The sequence below is a fragment of the Clytia hemisphaerica genome, unplaced genomic scaffold, assembly GCF_902728285.1.
Source record: "Clytia hemisphaerica strain Z4C2 unplaced genomic scaffold, Clytia hemisphaerica genome assembly, whole genome shotgun sequence".
In the NCBI taxonomy this organism is placed as follows: Eukaryota; Metazoa; Cnidaria; class Hydrozoa; order Leptothecata; family Clytiidae; genus Clytia; species Clytia hemisphaerica.
In genome coordinates, this window is record NW_027103253.1 from 401,469 (window position 1) to 426,067 (window position 24,599).

Below are 24,599 nucleotides of genomic sequence, written 5' to 3' on the forward strand. Positions count from 1 at the left end.
AACGGAGTCTGAAATGTCCTGTGTAATGTCGAAATCCTCCGCTAATTGTGCCAAAAATCGAAAATAGTGCTAGCAGACAATCATGAAAATTAGAAAGAAAAACTTAACGACTCCAAGTCATGTCTAATGATGAAAAATATACACATAAGAGATTTAAGTGCAAACAATGAGCCTCAAAAACCCCACAAAAATAGGAACAATTTAACAAACAATCTGAGCCTGAGAGCCGCTGGAAGTTCCCATCGTCTATATATTCGAATGCAATCAATAAAAAAGTATTTACAAACAAAAAAAAACTCGATATAAATACCTAAAATTTTACATTTAATTGTTTTACAATATACAAGTAATATTTCAGGAAAACCAGTAAGTTGAAATTAAAGAGTTGAAATTTAAAATTCCATTCCATAATAATTTTTTCTTTGTGTTACATCATTCCGTGTCAAGAATATGATCTAATTCGTCAATCTGCTTATCAGCTCGTCCAAGATAATTCTGTTCGCAATAGAAAAGAAAAAATATTCTATGGTGGTGACGTTCAAATCGAGAATGTCTGAAATTGTCATAATTGAGAAAAAAAACCTGCTGCTTTTCAGAAACTACCACGATCGTGCTTACTCCAATCAATAAATAAGTTAGATTTTAATTTCTTTCCTTATTTTGGCCTGAAAGCTTGTCCCAAGGCCCTAAAAATGACAAATTTTTTGTCCAGCTTTAGTTTAGTTGAATGTTGGGTAAAATAAATGATACCATGACGTGATTGTGTAAATGTTTGCATCAAAACATAGCGCTATCGTTTACTTACGTTTATATCTCGAATGGCGTCTTTCCTTTTCTCACGGATGGCCGTATATTGTGAAGCGATCGTCTAAACGAGAAAGTTTGAAAATGAATTGACCAAAAATACCGTTCAAATATTCGAAATTATTAACAAATATGGACAAAGTTTCGAATAGAGTCAGGATCAGTTTCAAAGAGCTGAGGTTGCAGAGCAAATATTCTAGATACGATAACATTCATTAGCTCTTTCAATTTGCATCACCATTCAATAAAGAGGGGGCAATAAAGAACGGCAGAAATTTTTTATGTTGATGTCTTTTCAAATCAAAATCTAACGATTCAAATGATAAGTATTTAGATAATTAATCATATACATACCATGGCGTCTAATGTTTCCAGATTCTTCATGAAGCCCTCTGCGACACCTTTTAAATTCTTCGAGCATTTCTGATAAGTTTCGATAATCTTTTCTGAATCCAGAAATCCCTACAATAATGAAACGTTATTATATCATTTCAAATCTTTTTTCACCAATCAAAACCCACAATGGCACCAGGGTAGGTTTGAGAGCATATGATGGAAGTGTACGTTCAATCAATGTTTCCCTTTAAGTATGATCAATTAGATTTGATGAACGGAACGAATCAAAAAGTATAACTTTTGAAAACTAGACCTCCTGCAGAATGCATCCTTAGAATTATTTTTGTTCCCCTTGAAAAAGAAACGATTGTTTTACCTTCGAAGCATCTTTGACATCAGTTTGAAGGTCTTCAAGTCTTTTTAAAAGTTCTTTTGTTCGTTTATTTATTTGTTCGATTTCTTTCATAAGTTGATCCTCTTCAGGACTGTTCTGTAAAAGAAACAATAATAAAACGTTTTTCCTTCAGAAAAACCTTGTCTGATATTCCAATGGCAGTTTGGCGGCCGCCCACGTTAAAGTTCTAAAGGAGCGGCCAATTTCCCATCAGAGGGAGCGACAGTCGGCCTTTAATGGTTGCCACATCACCAGTCGGATTCAACTACACTTGCGCGTGAAACTAAAAAGTTGGACCCGCAAATTGAGGTCCAGGCCTTCCGCTGCAAAACCCTTGACGCGATCTTGTTAAATTTCGCAATCTAAACCTTCCAGATTTTGAAAATTTTTCCAACATTCAGAGCTTTAGCATGTCGGATGAAATTTTTTGCACCTGGGTGTCAGATAACATAACACCTATGTCTCACTATTCTGTATCAAAGATCTCACATCTCTACAAACCACGGTCAAAATAAACTTGGATTTTTGTTTGTTTCGTCGTCTTTCAGAATATGAAAATTAGGCAATAATGGCGATTTCAGCATTTTCACTTAACTTGCTTAGGATATTTGGGCGTGGGATGAGGTTATATTTAAAGCGTTGTTGCGACATTTAAGCTTTTTTGGACCCTGAGATCCTAAGTTCCTAAGCGATAAGTCTAATGTAAATTTTTCCGCAGTCACTTATTGAACTTAAAATTCATTTTAGAATTGTTTTGAATTGTTTTGAATTTTTTAGAATTTTGCAAATCCATCAGTTTGTTTCAATTCTTCGAACTCAAAAATACTAAAATACCATTTTTGGAGCTGAAGACTTAAGACTGATATCTAATTTAGAGAATCACGAATTGAAATCATAAAATGATCAAATTTCGATAGGAAAAGTGTTCGTTAGTTCGTGCATATTTTCATTCATCGACCAAACCAATTTGGTGGTTTTAAAGATAAATTGTACCATCCCCTAAGGGAAATTGGCTTAAAAAAACTTCGAATAAAAGCCTTGTAATGTTCTTTATCACTTTAAAGTTAGAAATCTCTACAAACCTTTTTACCAATGACCATGATTTTGCTTTTATTTTTGACACCAAGGTCGCTCAATGTGGAGTGGTACTCGTTCAGCGTTCTCCCTGGAGTATAAAAATATATATTTTGAATTTATGAATAGGCTACTGTAAATTCCTCTTATCAGCACGTTCCGTCGATAATGATTATTTAATGCCTCGTGGTATAACGGAGAAAAATCAGTAAATATTTCTGCATTTTGCAAAAGTTAATCTTTTTTTTAAGATTTAAAAATTTATTCCCGGTAGGTATTTAAAAATAACCGGTAACCGAGTTTGAAAAATATACAAACATCAAATTTAATTCATTTGTATTATATTATATTATATGAATACGTCATGATATGCACCACCGGAGAGTCTTCTGAGAACTTTTAAATTCTCCACCCAAACACGTCAATTAAAACATAGAAAAAGTGACGTATTGGGTTGAAATTTTTGAAAATTCTTGGAAGCCTCTCCAGTGGTGCATATCATGAATTAGAATGTTTTATTGATTTGGATTCAGCTTTGATCTCGATGAAGATTAACAAAGAAGATCCAAATATGCTTCCATTATAAAAAGTTGTTACAGGTTCCCTGTTTGTAACAAGAAGATACGTACGCACTATATCGTAAAACACAGGGTCCAGTAAAGGGTCCATCTACACCCCAAAAAAAAACAAAAAAAACAAACAATTCAAAAACTAAGTAATCAAAATCTTCTATTATTATTTCTTTCCTACATCAGTAGGACGCATGCATTGTTGTTTTCCGTCCCCAAATCTATATTCTTCGTATTTAATTATTTTCTTTCATTTCTTGTTACTTTCAGTTTTGAAAACACAACACAGATCAGAAACCCTCTTTTAGAAACGGCCAGCCCCGTTACCCTTAGAGTCTGAGGTTTTGCTACCCTCGCAATAACGAATTGATAGAGCAAAAGGAAAATTCTAAATAATTCATATCTTGGTTTCTATTTCGTTTTGATAAACTCTACTTATAAATGTCTTGAATCGAATGAAAAGGTTTATTTCGAAAGAGTCTTTGATTTGACATTACAGGTCAACCCTTTCTTATTTTCTCTTCAAAATTATAGTTTAATGTAAAAGTTCTTCCTTATTCAGAAAGATATGATTTTATACCCTTCAAAAAATATAAACATGCCAGACGCTTTTGCCTTTTCTTCGTTTTTACGAAAAAAGAAACATGATAGTTATGCGAAAAGTAAGAAAACAGACGGGGATTACATGTTTTTTCTTTTATAAGCATATACTGGCCCACTTTTTGGTACCTAAACAATGGCGCTAAGCATAATGCGACTCTGATATAGGGGTAGACACTTGCTTATAAAAAAACATGTAGTCCAGTAAAACTATTGCCTTGAAAAAAATAATGGTTCTAGAAACACCAGGAAAACTCCGCAGTCAATTCGAAACGTTTTGGACCCTTTTTGGGCATTTTATGTTGACTCTTTTACATAAAGGAAACGTATCAATTAAAAATGGTATGGTTTTTATGGCTAGATCGCAAGAGATATTTGGGTTTGAAGATCAACGACTTTTCGTCCTATTTCACGTTATTTTTAGCTGAGTCAGCAAAACTTAATAAACCTGTCGATGACGTTCGAAAAAAGCTCATAAATATAAAATTCCCAAAAAAGGCGCCCCTATAATATCCTTTTTCTATTGACTTGCTGCTACAGCCCTACATACATAGTGTCCATTTCCTCATCGTAGACTATTAAAAAAGCTGGAAGCCTATGGCATCAGAGGAAAGGTACTTGAATGGATAGAAGCTTTTTTTGTCTGATCGCCATTAACATGTGATGAAAGTCAATAAAACCTTATCCAAAAATGAAAGTATTTAAGTGGTGTACCACAAGGAAGCGTCATGGGTAATAATCACCTTTTCAACGGTATATAATAAATATGTTGGAATTGAAGCATTCGTTAAAAAATGGCGAGCAAAACAAAGATCAGTGCACACTCAATGGACTTAAGAATATTTCAAAAGAAAAAGGTTACCTTTTGAAGCAAAAGGCTAAAAATCTGAATTAATTCACAAAATAATAATTCATGAAAAATGTTGAACAGATTAGTTTCATAAGTAAAGCATTTTGCCAAAATATAATTTACCAGCAAAATTGGCAAAAGTTTACTTCCTTAAAGCATCAACTTCAGTGATATACTCCCAATGGAAAAGTAACTTATATTCCTCTCCTCCCGAGCAGTAAATTGCATCATGACTGAGGTAATACAGGCTGAAGTTAAAAAAAGTACAGATTGTAATCTTACCATTATAAATTAGTTTTTGTTTGTTGACCGGAACTTCACATTCTTTCTCCACAGCTTTGGCAAGATCGCTCAACGTCAATGGCTCCCCTTCGACTGCATCCAAAACAACATCAAATTTCTTCGATTCTTAAAAGAAAATGACGAAGAACTTTCCAACTTGGGATCTCTAGCTTTGATATTAATTTTTTGTAAAGTGAAAGTAGAAACGGGAAAATTTTTTGGGGACATTTTTTTTTCTTATTCCCAATCATGATGTGACCTCTCGTCACAGGTTTTGCTCAGGAACAGAAATCTTTAAAACTTTAAACCCTACTTTGAGAGACAATGTATAAAATTCTTCATATTTACCGGGACAAGAATTTAGCCAACTTTAAAAAAATGAAAAGATAACTTCCCAAACATTGGCTAAGTACATCTCAATTTGTCCATATGCTGAAGATGATTATAATGACTAGAAACAAAGATCGAGTCTACTTGGACAAACTAATTTCCGCTCTTGATCCCTTGTCCACCCATTAAAAACTTTTTTTCATAAAGAGCTAAATCAAGAATGAGATATTTTCTTGAAAGCTTTGAAATGGTAAAATATTACCAAATTAGTCAGAATCTCAAAATTATATAGATTTGGACCAATTGTTGGGGAAAAAGGACTCGCAAAGGGTGATTGGTGCATGTGAAGTTTTTACTGAAAGGCAGCTAATATATATACAGAGGCCTAGTCTCGTTAATTGAGCAAAATACTAACAAATAATAACAATGATACTGAATGATAGAAAAAAAGCCTAAAAAAGAAAAACCTCCCGTTATTGGGTATGGTTGGACATGGAACAACATCTCACCATGAGGCCTACTCATTTAGAAGTGTTTTCCAATATCGACTCATAAAATACAGTAACTAAGAAACAATAAATTTGTGAACAGTTCATTGCATTTGCAACAAATTAGATCATTGACCTGCATTGACTGCCACTCAGGACAACTTTGAACAGAGTTGCACCAAGTTGAAGAATATTACCTTTCTTTAAATTTCAGATTGTCCTTGAAACGAAGAAATTACGACGTCATAATGCACTTTTTGTATTTACGCAATCCAAAAGTGGATTTTATGCTCAAACAAAAAATCCCTGCACGCATTCACGCAAACCATACATTATTTGTGGTAAAAAAGAATGAAATGACAGAGCTGCTCTGTGTGTGGCTTGCTGCTTGCTGCTTGCTGCTTGGTTCTCCCTCCATTTGTTTCCATCGGTTTCCAGTAGTTTTCATACGTTTCTGTTCAGGTTTTAGATTTTGATTGGTAGCTAGTACTATTTTCATTAAATACCGTGAGTGGTCCTAAATCCGACAGCCTAGACGATGTTATTGTCCGTTACAATGATAGTAAAGGCGGGAAAATATGGCGGTATGGCGTTATGGCGGTATACGGGAAAAAATCGGCGGGAGAGTTTCGAAGAAACGGACGATAATTCTTTGGCATAAAAACTGTTTTGCGGTTTTGCTTGGACTAACCAGTGAGACTGGTTAGTCGCTCCGTGGTGAAAATTGCCTAAGTTTAAAAGGCCGAGCTTGGTTCAAACGAACAAAAACACGCTGGTAGAAGCACAAGACAAGATGGCTGTGGCTTTTCTCTTAAAATCCAGCTCATTATGGATTTTTTCTTCTTGGTTCATTTGTTTTATTGAGACTTCAAGATAACTTAGTTAAGAGAGTACTCTTTCCTCAAGTATGCTTCTTTAGAAGCTGTTTTTAAGTCAGAACAGAAGTCAACAGCAAAAAGACACAGAAACTATAAGGTAAGTCACTTTGTGTATTTATTATGAATCTTAGGAATCACAGGCAGTGTTTCATTAAATATGTGAATGCCCTCATATCTCCACTCTTAATAGTTATTTCCATCTGGTGTTAGCAGTTCTTTGACAAATTGAAAAATTTCAAACAAAGTTTATTGTGGACTTTTAAAACTGCTTTTACCACCGTACGACAACTTTCACAGTTCCTCAAAATTTGGGACTTCTCATTTTGATTTGAATTGTCGAGAAGTTCATTATCTAGTTAGAAATTCAAGTTTTAGGTATACTCTGTAAAAATTATCAGATTATTATTCTAAATTTTTTTAGGTAAGCTATTAAATCAGAAATTGAACTGTTGTTGGATGCATGGGAAAATAATGAGAATGTTTGTCAGTAATTTGCAGAGAGCACGATACCGAAATGAAATATTTGGCACAGCATCCTGGATCTTTGAGATTGAGACAATATTTCAATCGACGTTCTGGGTATAAGTTGAGATTATGACTTGGAATAATTCACTTGACGTCCTCGTACAATTTGAGATTGAGACTTGGAATATTTCAGTTGACATCCTCGTACAATTTGGGATTATAACTTTGTAATATTTCACTTGACGTCCTCGTCCTCCTACAATTTGAGATTATGACGTGGGATATTTCACTTGACGTCCTGGTAAAATTTGAGATTATGACTTGAAATATTTTACAGACGCCCTGGTATAAATTGAGATTGACTTTTCACTTGACGTCCTGGTATATTTTGAGATTATGACTTGGAAAAATTTACTATAATATCATGGTACTGTCGGAGAACAGTTTAGAATCATTTTTTTATCATGATTGAACTACTTATTTATCAGTTATTTTATATCAGAATTCTAGTGTCATTTTAAATCTGCCTTACTTAGGGTTTTTACTGATTGGTATTTTTCCATTAAGCTTTATAATTTCTGGGGATTTCTTAACATGGATGATTCTCTTTTCATGCTCTTTTCAACGTCTCTAAAACTTTTTGGGTAGAAAAGAAATTCAAGCTCAGATTCATAGCAAGATCGACATACTGCAAAAGCTTTTTACAATTTACAAGCTGGAACTTTTTTACTTTCCGTGCAAAAATTATCATGAGAATTTTCATCCACTGTGTTTTTTATCAACAGGAAAGTCACAAATTGCAAGCATTTTATACTTTCAATAATTTTCATCTGCTTTTGTCTTTGAGCAATGGTGGTGGGGAGAAGATACTAGAACTTTTTATTTTCTTAAAATGAACTTTTTATATAAAAGGAAAAAGAATAATGATTATAAAATCAATCCTCAGGCAAAAAAATACAAACCAACAAACTTGCATGATTTCATGTTTTTTAAGGAATTTTATAAAGTTTAGCTAGATATTCTTGTTGCAAAGAAGTTACAAACTTATTTAAAAAATGAATTGATAAAAATTTGTTATTCTTAGAAAAGAAGGTGTAGTTCCAAGAAAATATAAAGGGAATAAAAGGGAGAGGGTATCCAAAAAGAAAGATATTATTTCTTGGAATCTCAGTTTCTCTCTCCCGCCAGTTTTCTTTTTGTTTTGATTTTTTCGAATACCAAACACGGCTGGCCTCGCATACAGAAACTCAAATTCATACGATTTTGGCTGTTTTTGTATTTTGCGCCAAAATCGTATAGTCTAAGACTGGCAACTCTACCGACTGTAAACTCTTTTCGGTAAAAAAATCTGTTTGCGAATTTTCTTCGGCTTTGGGCTTTTTTCTTAGATAGTGATTCGTCTTAGACTATAACATAGTCTACCGACAGCCCTGCCTAAATCCGGCCCCCCAAATAACTGCTATGAAATAAAATCCAATGTTAACAAACATTCCCTCTCCAAGTTGAACAATAAACTATCGAAATAAAATATCTAACAAGATGACTTATAATGTCAAGACTTCAATTATTTAATGTGATCATAATGTGAGTTGTAAAAATAATTACCTCCATTATTATTCTGAATCGATTGCTCGTGTTTAAAACATTAACAATTTTGTAATAAAAAATTGTATTTGTATTAAGAAGCATATTGTTCGTGAGTGGTCCTAGATCCAACAGCCCTGCCTAAAACTGATGGGGTCTTTTAAAGATACAAACTAAAATGAAAACAAACCTTTCGCTGTGACGCAATGAAGATATCAAAGTGTCAACTAAACTGAGAGGTTGGGCTATCCCAGAAAATTTTTGTTACCCCCCGTCAGACGACGTGTATTTTTTAATTTTTTATAGCCTCGGAAATTTCACTGCGTTAGCTTACGTAGATGACATTGCTGGTGCAGGCTCTAAACTGGCAGCAGAGAACACTTCGAAAGCACGAAAGGAGATGGAGGAGACAAAAAAATTCACCTTCTCGTCCTCAAAGACGAAAATACTCCACATAGGGAAGAAAAAGAATGAAGAAGAGCTGTCTTTTGTACTGAGAGAAGGGATGGTGAGGGAATGTCAAGAATACAAATATCTGGGAACCTGGCTCAATCAAAAAGGCAACTTCTCGAGACAACTCCAGGAAATAGAACAGAGAGCAGGAAAAATAGCACGAGTCATAAACTGCCATGGCCAAAAAGCAATCTCAATGGAATTGGCAACAAAGTTGTTCCTGTATACAGAAACAGGAACAAACTCAACCTTCGGAGAGGTAGAGCTATGGCCAGCACTCACAGACTGGGAGAGTCTTGAGTCCATACACACCTCCAACATCAAAAAGTTTCTTGGACTCCCAGTTACAACACCCAGCTGGGGAGTTCTAGCAGTGACAGGTATCTGGCCGATAAAGGCCACGATAAATTACAAGAGGCTAATAGTTCTTCACAACATAGTGAACGGCAAAAAACGCCTGGCAAAGAATATTGTTGAAAGCCAAATGACAAGAAAGTATGATGAAGAAAGCTGGTACAGTGCAACATGGAGGATAGCTGAAAAACTAAAGATATCAGTGGAGCTGAGAGGATTACCCAAATCAAATTGGAAAAGATGAGTAAAGGAGGCAACAAGAAAGGAGATTCAAAAAGAAGTGAGAAGAGCAATAAAGACGAAAAAGAGATTGAGATTCCTGACAAACTTTGAGGAGAAGACCTATCTCAATGTCAACACTCAAGCAGATGCCAATCTACTCCTGAGAGTACGCTTGAATATGGTCAAGGCAAAAGCAAATTATGGCGACAAAAAGGGACCTGTAGATTTTGTAGCAAGGAGGAAAAAAGTACAGAGCATCTAGGAGAATGTGAGGAGATTGATGCTGAAAAAGTAACAGTGGATGAAATCAAATCAGGCAACCAAGAAAGCTTAAAGAAAGTTGTCAGGAGATACAGAATGGTTGAAAAGATGCTCCAGGCAAAGGGAAAAGGTGGCGATGCCATCTACGAAAAATCAAGGAACTAAAATACAACGTATTTATAGGTCTCGCACTCTTTTATTAACAATTATCATAGAAGTGCCTATCAAAACAAAAGATAGAGAGGACCATGCAGAATCGCAGAATCGCAGATCTTTTTTGCCTTTTTTTATTCAATTGCCTTGGAAATTCATACATTTTCTTCTCTCACCTTGGAAATTTCGAATTTTGGTGAAAACTTTTGACCTCGGAAATCCTGTGTCGTCCACCCGCCCCCTGTTACAGACAAATTCTGGAATGGCCTGTTTGATACACTGAACCAATTTAACCAAATAACAATAACAATAATTGCTTCTTATACAAAACATAATTTCTTATTACAAAATTGTTAATAGACCTTTTTTCAAAGAGGACGTCGACATGCATAATTACTGTATCATGCATATTTTAATAATTTTGCATGGTTTTATCATTGTTTTTCTGCTGAACTACATAATTATTCAACACCAGGCGGTGTCAACCGAACCCTATCGAACCGATTTTCGTTATCGAACCATCAAACTTTATCGAACAAAATTGAACGATAGCTGTTCGATTACCGAACCCGATCAAACAGCTATCGAACTTTACGAAAATTTCTTGATAAGTTCGATTTAGTTCAATGAGTTTTCTTTGTTCGATGAAGTTTGATTGATGTTTGATGAGTTCGATTTAAGTTCGATGTGGTTCGATGGTTGTGTCGGATTGATTCTACTTTTCTTTACCTTTCAGAAAATTACGAGGTTGTTTAATCAAAACACAGGCACCGAATGCTTCTTTCTTTAAAGAAAGTAATAAAGATTAAAATCTTTTTTTTTTACAAATTAAACGACCAAAGAGCTTGTAAAAGCTCCAGCTTGTCCCATCCGATGGGATAGATATAGGATGGCCCTCGAGAATGGCCTGTGGGCGACCGCCAATACGCCCTCGGAATATAAATAAAAAATTGGGCGGCAAGGTATAAATCGATTTAATCGAACCAATCGAACTTCATTGATCTTAATCAAACTGATCGAACCTCAATCGTATTCATCGAACTGCGATCGAACTATAATCGTATAATCGAACAGTCATCGAACTTTACGAAGGTTTTCCCAGTTCGATAGGTGTTCGATTGGGTTCGGTAATCGAACAGCTATCGTTTGATAGGATTCGATTAAGTTCGATTAGTTCGATAATCGAACAGTTCGATTGACACCGCCTGGTCAACAGGGTGGCCTCTTTGAAAAAAGGTCTATTGCAAACCAAAAACTTTATCCTGGCACGCGATTGCCATTTCGACAATTCCCGGAATTAACAGCTTAACGTTTATTGTAAACAGGATATTCAGTCTGGGAAATCCTCTCAATTGCACGCTTATGTTCCGAGGCCGTAAGCGCGCAATTGCACGGTTAATCAAAATGGCAGAATTTTTATACACGCTTATCGAAATTGTTCTGAAACGGGCGGTAAGCGTTAAGCAAGGTTGACAGGTGACGGCTTTTGCGGTAAGCGTGCAATTGCACGCTTTAAAATTTCTTATATTTTTGACACGCAATTCCTTCCGAAAGCTCTGTTGGATTTCAAAAGCCTAGGGCAGTTTTACTCAAAATTTATCGTAGAAGAAGATTCGGTAAAAATGGATTGCCCGTAAAAATGGATTGCCCGTTAAACCATGCCTTCGCCCGAATTAGAGAATTCTGAACCCCTTGAAATCCCTAAGCAATTTCAACCGGGGTGTGAGCGGGCGTAAATTATAACCATGCAATTGCGCGCTTACTGTAGGACTATGGCTTCACCATATTGTTTAACCTGTATATAGCTTTTTCTTTATTCTTATCGTTTAGATATTCCACATTCTTTTACTAAATAAGAAACAAAAGTATAAGAAGGACACAATTGTTTATGTGGAATATCTTACAAAGTCATGCCAACTATTGGATGCCCGTATCCTGACTGTACCTTCGTCACAGACGATGTAGATGCTGTTGTTGCTGCCGCACTTCTGACGATCCACAACAACACCCATGTCAATACTGGTAATGCAGCTGCCCCGGCAGACACAAGACAGAAGGCCCCGAAAATTGATCGCCCTACTGTCACTCAAGGATCCACCGAGGAGAACTGGAATGCCTTCCTTGCGAGATGGAATATGTTTAAAAGAGGTACAAGACTGACTGTTGGAGAGACTGTACAGCAACTCTTCCAATGTTGTGATGGAGACCTCGGTGACAACATTCTGCGCAGCAATTCAGATGCAACCCGTGGAACTGAAAACGAACTGCTTGCAGCCATCAAGCGCCTCGCTGTCACCCCTGTTGCCATCAGCGTCCGCAGATCTGATTTACTTTCAATCAAGCAGGACCATGGTGAAAATGTCCGCTCATTTTATGCCAGAATCAATGGAAAGGCAGCAACTTGTGCATATCTAATGAACTGTTCCAGTGCTGAATGTGATGCACAAGTTGATTTCACGGACGAAATAGTTAAAGATGTTTTGATTTCTGGACTTTCTGACGATGATATTAGAAAGGATGTTCTTGGATGGTCCGATCTAGATACTAAATCAGTGAAAGACACTGTGACATTTATTGAATCAAAAGAGATGGCTCGTGATGCCCTCAATAAACAAATGCAACAAGCCAGCATTACACAAAGTAATAAATCAAGCAAGAGAAAGTGTAAGAACTGTAACACCGAAATTGATAGATTTACTTGGAACAAACGCCAACGTAAAATGATTGAAGTTTCTCTTTGCTTACCATGCTGGAAACAAGCCAATACCCGTAAAAATCAACAAGGATCAACAGCAACATCTTCAGATCGTAAGAAGGGATCGACCAACGAAACCGGTGTCATCACAATCGCAAGTGCCTCCCTGTCGGTTACCTCTAACGACAAGCCTCAAGACGGAACAATATCACTCGACCACCACATCTTTACAACTGATGGATGGAAACAAGCCTCCTCCATGACACATCCTACCCTTAGGCTTCAGCTTACCGTTAACAAGGACGACTACAACAAATTTGGGGTTACATGCCCAAAGATAACTCCAACACACATAACAGTAGTTACAGACACTGGAGCCCAATCATGTTTGTGGAGTCAACAGGAATTCTACAGGAGTGGCTTTACAGATCACGACCTCTTCCCTGTAAAACGAACACTCTCTACAGCAAGCAGGGAGGAGATCAACATCACCGGCGCAATCTTCATACGCCTCACTGGTCAAGACAGCAAGGGTAACTCGTACACCGCCCCTGTCATGGCATACATCAGCCCTGATGCAGGAAGCTTCTACCTATCTCGACACGCCTGCGTAAAACTTGGTATCATCCCAGAAGGCTTCCCAAAGATTGGATCCGCTGACATATCAATCATCGAACACACAAAGAGTCCATGTGGTTGCCCAACACGCACTCTACCACCGGGTCGTCCTGACAAACTACCCTTCGAGGCTACTCCAGAAAACAACAGCAAGATGAGAGAGTGGCTGATCAATCGTTATGCTGCATCCACATTTAAATAATGCCCACATCAGCAACTCCCAGGGATGTCTGGTCCTGAAATCAGGTTGCATGTCAATCCAAATGCAACCCCAACAGCAATCCATAAACCAATCCCAGTGCCACTGCATTGGCAAGCTGAAGTTGAACAACAAATTAGAGATGATGTCGCCCTTGGTGTGTTGGAAGAAGTGCCGATGGGTGAAACTTCAGAATGGTGCCACCGCATGGTCATCGTTAGGAAGCCAGACGGTAAACCCAAAAGAACGGTTGACCTCTCTCCACTCAACAAGCACTGTCTTCGTGAAACCCACCATGTCCAACCACCCTTCCAGCAAGCCAAATCCATCCCACCGATGACATGGAAGACGGTTACTGACGCGTGGAATGGTTATCATTCCGTCCCGATCCACCCTGATGACCGCCACCTCACAACATTCCTCACCCCCTGGGGAAGATTCAGATATCGTACGGCACCTCAAGGATTCCTAGCAAGCGGCGATGGATATGCAAGACGATTTGACGAGATCATCAAAGATGTTCCACGGAAAACAAAGTGTGTTGATGATACAGCCATGTGGGACAATGAACTCTCTGATCATTGGTGGCGTGTCATTGACTTTCTCGACCTTCTTGGCAAGAACGGTATCGTCCTGAATGAATCCAAGTTCCAATTTGCAGGCCGAGAAGTCCAATTCGCCGGTTTTCATGTAACAGAAAGAGAAATCAGACCGCTTGAGAAGTTCCTCAGGGCCATTCGCGACTTCCCTACTCCCACCAAACTGAGTGATGTTAGATCGTGGTTTGGGCTGGTCAACCAAGTCGGTCATTATGCCCAACTGATAGAGATCATGGCTCCGTTCAAGCACCTTCTAAGTCCCAAATCAAAGTTTGCTTGGTCTGATGAACTTGAATCCGCCTTTCAATCTTCAAAGAATCTCATCATCGACGCTATCAAGAGAGGAGTGGAAATCTTTGATATGGAGAAACTCACTTGTCTTCGTCCTGATTGGTCCAAGATAGGAATCGGTTTCTATCTATGCCAAAAGCACTGCAACTGTACCTCCATCACACCGGACTGCTGCGAAGATGGTTGGAAGATCACACTTGCCGGGTCACGATTTCTCAAACCCGCCGAAACACGTTATGCCCCCGTGGAAGGAGAAGCATTAGCAATAGCTTACTCCCTGAAACAAACCAAATTCTTCACACTTGGTTGTGATCGTTTAATCGTTGTTACCGACCATGAACCATTGACCAAAGTTCTTGGTGATCGCACCCTCGACGAGATTTCCAACACAAGACTCTTCAAACTTAAGCAGCGCACTCTTCCCTGGAGATTCATCATTAAACATCTACCAGGAAAATCTAATCACTTCGCAAACGCAACATCACGAAGCCCTGTCAACAACCCAGAAGATGACGATGACTTGCTTGATGACGAGGACGACATCGACACTGAACTTGCAGCCCTCTACATTTCAGAAGTTGCCAACATTCGAGCAATCACCTGGGACGTCGTAAAGAAGGAGACTGCTTCAGACACTGAGATGTCCACTCTCATGCAGACCATTGAATCAGGATTCCCAAGCAAGAAGACTGACCTTGACTTGCACCTTCAACCATACTGGAACACCCGCTCCAATCTCTGGACCCTGGATGGTGTCATCATGAAAGATAACCGTATTGTCATCCCTCCATCCTTGCGTCAAGAAGTCTTGAATTCCCTTCACGCAGCCCATCAAGGTATTACTGGTATGAACGAAAGAGCCAAATCTGCAATCTTCTGGCCAGGGATCACCAATGATATCAACGAGACGAGGGAGAGATGTGGCCCATGCAACAAGATAGCTCCATCTCAACCCCGACCACCTCCCATAGAACCATGGATCCCCACTACGCCGTTTGAAGGTATCGCATGTGATTACTTCCTCTTCTGTGGATGGTACTACTTCGTAGCAGCCGATCGACTATCAGGTTGGACAGAGCAAAGTCGTATGAAAGCAACTGACGGCAACTCTGGATCCAAGGGTCTCTGCAACGCTCTCAGAACGCTCTTCGCAACCTTTGGTGTACCCATTGAATTGACCAGTGACGGAGGCCCAGAGTTTACCGCAAAGCAAACAGAAGATTTCCTGCAGCGCTGGGGAGTCCGTCACAGAATATCATCCGCATACCTACCATCATCCAATGGGAGAGCAGAACTAGCAGTCAAGTCAACGAAACGTCTTCTAATGGAAAATATCGGTCCTGATGGTAGCCTGAACACTGATCGGATGGTACGTGCCTTGCTCACTCAAAGGAACACTCCAGATCCAACCAGCAAACTTTCACCAGCTCAAGTTCTCTTTGGACGTCCACTCCGTGACACCCTACCTTACATCGAAAAGAATCTTGTTAGCTTCGAGAATCCACAATTCCAAGCCCAGTGGAGAGACCTATGGAGCTCAAAAGAGGAAACGATGCGCCAGCAATACGACAAGACGCTCATCTCACTCAATGAACACTCGCATCCACTTCATCCTCTCCAAGTCAAGGACAGAGTATTTGTTCAAAACCAGAATGGTTCAACTCCCCGCAAATGGGATCGTATTGGTGTGGTAATGGAGGTTAAGCCAAACGATCAGTATATCATCAAGATTGCCGGAACTGAAAGATTGACACTAAGGAACAGACGCTTTCTTCGAAAGATCAGAGAATCCTCACCACCAGCAATCAATCATCACGCACGTCAACCAGTTGCTTGTCCTCGACAACCAACAATCCCGACACCCAACCTGGTATTCAACCATTCAGCATCATCTGCACCCGTCGCACCTGCTGTCGAAACTCGAAATGTTGTTACAGAGGAAGTCCGCAGCGACGATTCAACACCAACTTCCACCATTCCAGACAGCATCAACGAATCACCTCATCTGGAGACGACTCTGCCTGAATTGAACATGCAAATGACTTCGGTTCCTCCAGCCCGTCAATCAACTCGTATTCGTAAACCACGTCTCTTTTACGATCCATCAACAGGAGGATATACTGAACAGAACCCGTGAACGCTACTAAAGGTTCACTTCATATGAACATTATAGAGACTTTTTAAAGAGACTTTTAGAGACTGTTTATAGAGACTGTTTATACTTCGTTGGTGCTATGTTTTGAACAGAGTTCTTGGATGTTGACAGAAACTTTATTTGAAAGACATTGTATCGAGGGAAACTCGTTGCTACTTTGATGAGGTCACAATCCCTCTTTTATTATGTGAGGAAAATGACCATGAACACTATCTCGAATGGACAGTTGAACCTCCATCGAGCAGTATTATTTTCGGACTTTAGATCGCTCCTCACGTTGTTACGTAACGATCTGGGGGGAGATGTAGGACTATGGCTTCACCATATTGTTTAACCTGTATATAGCTTTTTCTTTATTCTTATCGTTTAGATATTCCACATTCTTTTACTAAATAAGAAACAAAAGTATAAGAAGGACACAATTGTTTACTTACGCCCTCGGAACATAAGCGTGCAATTGAGAAGATTTCCCAGACTTATATTTGTCTATCCGGAATAAAGTCTGTAGCCCCTCTGTACTGTGGCCATTTCGCGTGCAGCCGAGTGGGGGGAATACTACCCCCCAACAAACCGCCTCTGGCGCTAAAAGGATATACAGGAAAAGTGTGTAATCCGTTATTGGAAGTAATTTCCCAATTTATATATATTTTGAATTTGGCTTTGAAAAGAAGCTAATATATGGTGGTGGCGAAGCAGCACAAACAGGACCCTGCCGACGCACCGGACTTAACTAACACCGGACACGCGAAAGTCCGGTGTATAACAGTGCTGCAAATAAGGAAATTTCAGTTGGCCGGTAATATTTTGAGCGCAACGAAAATAATTTGAGCAGGGGGTCTGGCAGAACCACATTAGAAAAGTCCGAAATGACCTTTAGATTGGCTATAAACACCTGTATTAATTCAAAATCTATTCCTCTTTTAATTGGAAACGTTATTAAGTATTTATCTAAGCCTCTTAGTCTTTAAATTTTAACCGGACTAAATGAAAAATTGAGCTTCAGAATGGCCGGTAGAAACTACGAAATGACCGGTAATTACCGGTCACCGGCCGTTATTTGCAGCACTGTATAATGAGAATTTTTTTACCACCGGACAATCTCTACACCGGACTTAAGGAAGTCGGATGTCCGGTGTCGGAGAAGGATATTTTTTCCACCGCACAATCAAAACACCGGACATGACCAGTCCGGTGCGTCCGGTGTTTCTTAATTTTTTGTTTCATAAATGTCCGGCGTCCAAAAATCCCTGTATGCAACACCGGACTTATTGCGTCCGGTGTAGCGGAAGGATACTTTTTGCCACCGGACAAATACACCGGACAGTCCGGTGCGTCGGCAGGGTCCTGCACAAACTTGTCGAAAAAAATTGGTTTATCGAACTGATCGAACCGAAACCCATTGATCGAACTTAATTGAACACTCACAATTAATTTTTTTAATCGAACTTTATTCGTTCGATGGAATTTGATTAGAACTATAAAACTATAAAATAAGGACATCATTCAAATGTGAAGTTAAAGTCTTACCATGTTTTACTAATATCTTCATTCTGGATTAAATTTTATGCAGTCTTGTTTGTCACTGTGAGTTCAGTCTGTCAGTGTGATGTGCGGGCGAGCGGTAGACTGGTAGAAACGAAAGTGGTTTTAAAGTTTGTTTACATCACAGATCTAGTTATTTTACTAGACCGGTACAAAACCTAGTAAAAATATATATCTGTGTTTGCACTTTCGATTTTGCTACGAGATAGAAGCTACTCTTACACTGTAAAGTACTGTAAAGCCTCTGAGCGGCTCAACGCTAGTTGATAAATCCAGCTTTTAGTGTGTAAAGGCCTTTAATATTTAAAGGGGTTGTCATTTCTAGTTTCTGCAGTCAAGAAGAGAAAAGATCAGCATTCATTGGCATAGATTTAGGTATACCTTTAACTTTAAAGGGGATTTAACTTTAAATATATATAAGTTGATTCCATTTTTATCAATAGACGGATAGATTATTCCATAAATTAACCTAGTTGTGTTGCAGCTGACAGCTGACTCTCCACAAAATTCAAACAAAAAAAGTGTTATTGAAATAAGCTGTGTTGCTTTCGTTCTCCTAAACGACTATTGTTGGAGGAAATAAGGAGGGGCTGAGGGGGGCTAATTTTGGAGAATTAGATAACCTCTAGAATATACACTTCAACTACCTCTCCATCATAAAAAGAAATTACTTGCTTGAAGGAAGGTTACTCACCCGTCTCGTTTAGTCTGGTATGTTTGTTAGTTGTACGTACGTCGTTGTACAGTCAAGGTAATCCCTCAATTGTGGTATACTGCAATTGCGGTAGTTTTCATTTGTGGTTAGCCTGCAAAGGTCAGGCAAAGGTTCATAATGGCTACATACAGACATATAGTGCTGGTCGACAAAAGATAAACAAACATTGACATTAAAAAATATTGTATGAGAAGAAAGCTTTTCTTTATTTAAAAGAATCTGATCTACAGAAAAAATATTTTGTCTGTGCATTAAAAAGATATGATCAATTATGAATAAAAATTGCCTGTTTTCTCCTCGAATTCAATCAATTACCGTGAGTGGTCCTAAATCCGACAGCCCTGCCTAAATCCGACCCCCCAAATAACTGCTATGAAAAAAAATTCTATGTTTACAAACATTCCCTCTCCCGTTGTTACTAAAAGTGGTAACGGTAGGTAACGGTAGGTAACGGTAGGTAACGAAAAGTAACGGTAGGTAACGAAAAGTAACGGTAGGTAACGATAGGTAACGATGAAGTAACGGTCGGTAACGATGAAGTAACGCAAGTAACGAGGGGTAACGAAAAAGTAACGAAGTAACGATGGGGAAAAAGCTGAAAATGGTGGCCCTGACGTGTCGAACTATCAAAATTTGTAAATTTGTGCGCCAGAGCTAATGGTCCCGGTGATTTTGGGTGAACCTAACGACTATGGTTAATCTATTCAAGAATTTGGGAAATCTGATGATTGTACAGCAGGATCTGATCGTTCTGGTGAATATGACTGTGGAGATAATAAATCCAATTGTTTTTATTGTAAATTGGTGTTTGTGAATAAACTGAAAGATTTGACGGCTTTGGTGAATCAATAGTGTTGGTCAATGCAATGATGAAATAAATGGTGCTGGTCAATGTAATGATGGAATCAGTGGTGATGGTCAATCCAGTGATGGAATCAATGGTGCTGGTCAATATAATGATGAATCAATGGTGCTGGTCAATATAATGATGGAATCAGTGGTGCTGGCCGATACAATGCTGGAATCAATAGTGCTGGGCAATGTAATGATGGAATCAGTGGTGATGGTCAATGCAGTGATGGAATCAATAGTGCTGGTCAATGTAATGATGGAATCAGTGGTGATGGCCAATGCAATGATGGAATCAATGGTGCTGGTCAATACAATGATGGAATCAATGGTGCTGGTCAATAAAATGATGGAATCAATGGTGCTGGTCAATACAATGATGGAATCAATGGTGCTGGTCAATACAATGATGGAATCAATGGTGCTGGTCAATGCAATGATGGAATCAATGGTGCTGGTCGATACAATGCTGGAATCAATGGTGCTGGTCAATACAATGATGGAATCAATGGTGCTGGTCAATGCAATGATGGAATCAATGGTGCTGGTCAATGCAATGATGGAATCAATGGTGCTGGTCAATACAATGATGGAATCAATGGTGCTGGTCAATGCAATAATGGAATCAATGCTGCTGGTTAATGCAATGATGGAATCGATGGTGCTGGTCAATGCAATGATGGAATCAATGGTGCTGGACAATGCAATGATGGAATCAATGGTGCTGGTCGATACAATGCTGGAATCAATGGTGCTGGTCAATACAATGATGGAATCAATGGTGCTAGTCAATACGATGATGGAATCAATGGTGCTGGTCAATGCAATGATGAAATCAATGGTGCTGGTCAATACAATGATGGAATCAATGGTGCTGGTCAATGCAATGATGGAATCAATGCTGCTGGTTAATGCAATGATGGAATCAATGGTGCTGGTCAATGCAATGATGGAATCAATGGTGCTGGGCAATGCAATGATGGAATCATTGGTTCTGGTGGAATCATTGGTTCTGGTGAACTCAATGGTGGAATCGTTGGTGGTGTAATGGTGGATGCAATGCTGCACTCACCAATGGTACTGTTGTGCAGGTGAATGCAAGTTAGAGATTGTGCATTTTTTGTAAGCATCATCTTTATAAGAAATCTATCGATAATTTTTTATTCAAGGGGTATTGACTTTCGGCGATTGGTTCATTCAAAGCAACTTGGGGTTTATGCAAAGTGTAGGCATATTTATTTTTCTTACAAGCATCATCTTTATAAGAATACAATCAATAGCTTTTGATTCAAGGGGTATTGACTTTCGGCGATTGGTACATTCAAAGCAACTTGGGGTTTGTTCAAAATGTGAGCATATTTATTTTTCTTATAAGCATCATCTTTATAAGAATACAATCATTAACTTTTGATTCAAGGGGTATTGACTTTCGGCGATTGGTTTATTCAAAGCAACTTGGGATTTGTGCAAAGTGTAGGCATATTTATTTTTCTTACAAGCATCATCTTTATAAGTATACAATCAATAACTTTTGATTCAAGGGGTATTGACTTGGCGATTGGTTCATTCAAAGCAACTTGGGGTTTGTGCAAAATGTGAGCATATTTATTTTTCTTATAAGCATCATCTTTATAAGAATACAATCAATAACTTTTGATTCAAGGGGTATTGACTTTCGGCGATTGGTTCATTCAAAGCAAGTCAAGGATTGTGTTAAATGTGAGCATATTTATTTTTCTTATAAGCATCATCTTCATAAAATTACAGTCCATAATCTTTGAAGGTTTTGAATTTTGGTATTTGGTTCATTCAAAGCAAGTTAGGGATTGTGTAAAATGTGAATATATTTATTTTTCTTATAAGCATCATCTTCATAAGATTACAATCCATTTACATTGAGGATAAGATGCGTTTTAAAATGAAAAGTCAAAAATTCCAATCACTGAAATTCGAAACCTTCAAAGGTTATGAATTGTAATCATATGAAGATAATGCTTATCAGGAAAATAAATATGCTCACATTTTGCACAATCCCTAACTTGCTTTTAATGAACCAATCGCCGAAAGTCAATACCCCTTAAATTAAAAGTTATGGATTGTAGTATTATGGAGATGATGCTTATAAGAAAAATAAATATATTCACATTTTACACAATCCCTAACTTGCTTTGAATGAACCAAATACCAAAATTCAAAACCTTCAAAGATTATGGACTGTAATCTTATGAAGATGATGCTTATAAGAAAAATAAATATGCTCACATTTAACACAATCCTTGACTTGCTTTGAATGAACCAATCGCCGAAAGTCAATACCCCTTGAATCAAAAGTTATTGATTGTATTCTTATAAAGATGATGCTTATAAGAAAAATAAATATGCTCACATTTTGCACAAACCCCAAGTTGCTTTGAATGAACCAATCGCCAAGTCAATACCCCTTGAATCAAAAGTTATTGATTGTATACTTATAAAGATGATGCTTGTAAGAAAAATAAATATGCCTACACTTTGCACAAATCCCAAGTTGCTTTGAATAAACCAATCGCCGAAAGTCAATACCCCTTGAATCAAAAGTTAATGATTGTATTCTTATAAAGATGATGCTTATAAGAAAAATAAATATGCTCACATTTTGAACAAACCCCAAGTTGCTTTGAATGTACCAATCGCCGAAAGTCAATACCCCTTGAATCAAAAGCTATTGATTGTATTCTTATAAAGATGATGCTTGTAAGAAAAATAAATATGCCTACACTTTGCATAAACCCCAAGTTGCTTTGAATGAACCAATCGCCGAAAGTCAATACCCCTTGAATAAAAAATTATCGATAGATTTCTTATAAAGATGATGCTTACAAAAAATGCACAATCTCTAACTTGCATTCACCTGCACAACAGTACCATTGGTGAGTGCAGCATTGCATCCACCATTACACCACCAACGATTCCACCATTGAGTTCACCAGAACCAATGATTCCACCAGAACCAATGATTCCATCATTGCATTGCCCAGCACCATTGATTCCATCATTGCATTGACCAGCACCATTGATTCCATCATTGCATTAACCAGCAGCATTGATTCCATCATTGCATTGACCAGCACCATTGATTCCATCATTGTATTGACCAGCACCATTGATTTCATCATTGCATTGACCAGCACCATTGATTCCATCATCGTATTGACTAGCACCATTGATTCCATCATTGTATTGACCAGCACCATTGATTCCAGCATTGTATCGACCAGCACCATTGATTCCATCATTGCATTGTCCAGCACCATTGATTCCATCATTGCATTGACCAGCACCATTGATTCCATCATTGTATTGACCAGCACCATTGATTCCATTATTGCATTGACCAGCACCATTGATTCCATCATTGTATTGACCAGCACCATTGATTCCATCATTGCATTGACCAGCAGCATTGATTCCATCATTTCATTGACCAGCAGCATTGATTCCATCATTGCATTGACCAGCACCATTGATTCTATCATTGTATTGACCAGCACCATTGATTCCATCATTGTATTGACCAGCACCATTGATTCCATCATTGTATTGATCAGCACCATTGATTCCATCATTGTATTGACCAGCACTATTGATTCCATCATTTTATTGACCATCGCCACTGATTCCATCATTACATTGACCAGCACTATTGATTCCATCATTGCATTGGCCATCACCACTGATTCCATCATTACATTGACCAGCACCATTTATTTCATCATTGCATTGACCAACACTATTGATTCACAAAAGCCGTCAAATCTTTCAGTTTATTCACAAACACCAATTTACAATAAAAACAATTGGATTTATTATCTCCACAGTCATATTCACCAGAACGATCAGATCCTGCTGTACAATCATCAGATTTCCAAAATTCTTGAATAGATTAACCAGAGTCGTTAGGTTCTCCTAAAATCACCGGGACCATTAGCTCTGGCGCACAAATTTACAAATTTTGATAGTTCGACACGTCAGGGCCACCATTTTCAGCTTTTTCCCCATCGTTACTTTGTTACTTTTTCGTTACCCCTCGTTACTTGCGTTACTTCATCGTTATCGACCGTTACTTCGTCGTTACCTGTCGTTACCTACCGTTACTTGTCGTTACCTATCGTTACCTATCGTTACTTACCGTTACCACTTTTAGTAACAACGTCCCTCTCCAAGTTAAGCAATAAACTATATTACAAAAATTCTCGAAACAAAACATCTAAAAAGATGACTAAAATGTCAAGATGTCAATTAATGTGATAAAAAAGTGTGAGTTGTAAAAATAATTACCTCTATTTTTCTGAATTTGTTGCTTGTGTTTAAAACGTTAACAATTTAGTAATAAAAAAATTATGTTTTGTATAAGAAGCAATTAATATTTTGGTTCAATTGGTTAAGTGCATCAAATGTCTCAGTTTAGTTAACACTTTGGTATCTTCATTGCGTCGCAGCGAAAGGCTTGTTTTTATTTTAGTTTGTATCTTTGAAAGACCCCATCAGATTTAGGCAGAGCTGTCGGATTTAGGACCACTCACGGTACCTTCGATCATATTGAATACTTTCCAGCCTTCGATTTTATCAAATATGTTTCCAGCAGCAGTGCATCAAAATAATCTGAAACCAAGTTTACTCGGCCAATTATAAAACACATGATTCACGTGTAAAAAACACTTTCGTTTTCTCCTACGAATCAGAATGTGCAATATGAGTCACTTGAGCAAACCCAGGGCAAAGACACACAAAATGGCAGGTCAATCTTTATGGTGGGCTTCTTTTTGTGCTTTGGTTTTAGGTCAGTTTTTTTTGGTTTTT

The 24,599-nt window shown here is 38.1% G+C and overlaps 3 protein-coding genes across 5 annotated transcripts in view; 1 reads left to right on the top strand and 2 right to left on the bottom strand.

The window, feature by feature from the left end:
* Positions 1 to 233: 233 nt before the first annotated feature.
* Positions 234 to 18,302, bottom strand: LOC136798212 (BAG family molecular chaperone regulator 1-like). 2 transcript variants are annotated; one of them, XM_067054795.1, is made up of 7 exons: positions 18,182 to 18,302; positions 4,910 to 5,035; positions 2,617 to 2,699; positions 1,517 to 1,630; positions 1,159 to 1,266; positions 806 to 868; positions 234 to 495 (listed from the first exon to the last, which is right to left on the bottom strand). In XM_067054795.1, the coding sequence occupies exons 1-7, from the start codon at positions 18,201 to 18,203 to the stop codon at positions 433 to 435; spliced, it is 579 nt and encodes a 192-aa protein (XP_066910896.1). In that variant the 5' UTR covers positions 18,204 to 18,302; the 3' UTR covers positions 234 to 432. The 2 variants fall into 2 exon arrangements, with proteins under 2 accessions (XP_066910896.1, XP_066910902.1); XM_067054801.1 differs by lacking the exons at positions 4,910 to 5,035; positions 18,182 to 18,302 and adding an exon at positions 3,238 to 3,497.
* A 164-nt stretch (positions 18,303 to 18,466) lies between these two features.
* Positions 18,467 to 24,599, top strand: part of LOC136798230 (phosphatidylinositol 3,4,5-trisphosphate 5-phosphatase 2A-like) — a 48,594-nt gene continuing 42,461 nt past the window's right edge. For both annotated transcript variants that reach the window (XM_067054811.1, XM_067054820.1), the window contains exon 1: positions 18,467 to 18,571. The gene's annotated coding sequence lies outside the window, so the exon portion shown is untranslated. The remainder of the gene's footprint in view (positions 18,572 to 24,599) is intronic.
* Positions 19,616 to 23,023, bottom strand: LOC136797443 (protein SON-like). The gene is made up of 3 exons (XM_067054020.1): positions 22,698 to 23,023; positions 20,346 to 20,724; positions 19,616 to 19,675 (listed from the first exon to the last, which is right to left on the bottom strand). The coding sequence occupies exons 1-3, from the start codon at positions 23,021 to 23,023 to the stop codon at positions 19,616 to 19,618; spliced, it is 765 nt and encodes a 254-aa protein (XP_066910121.1).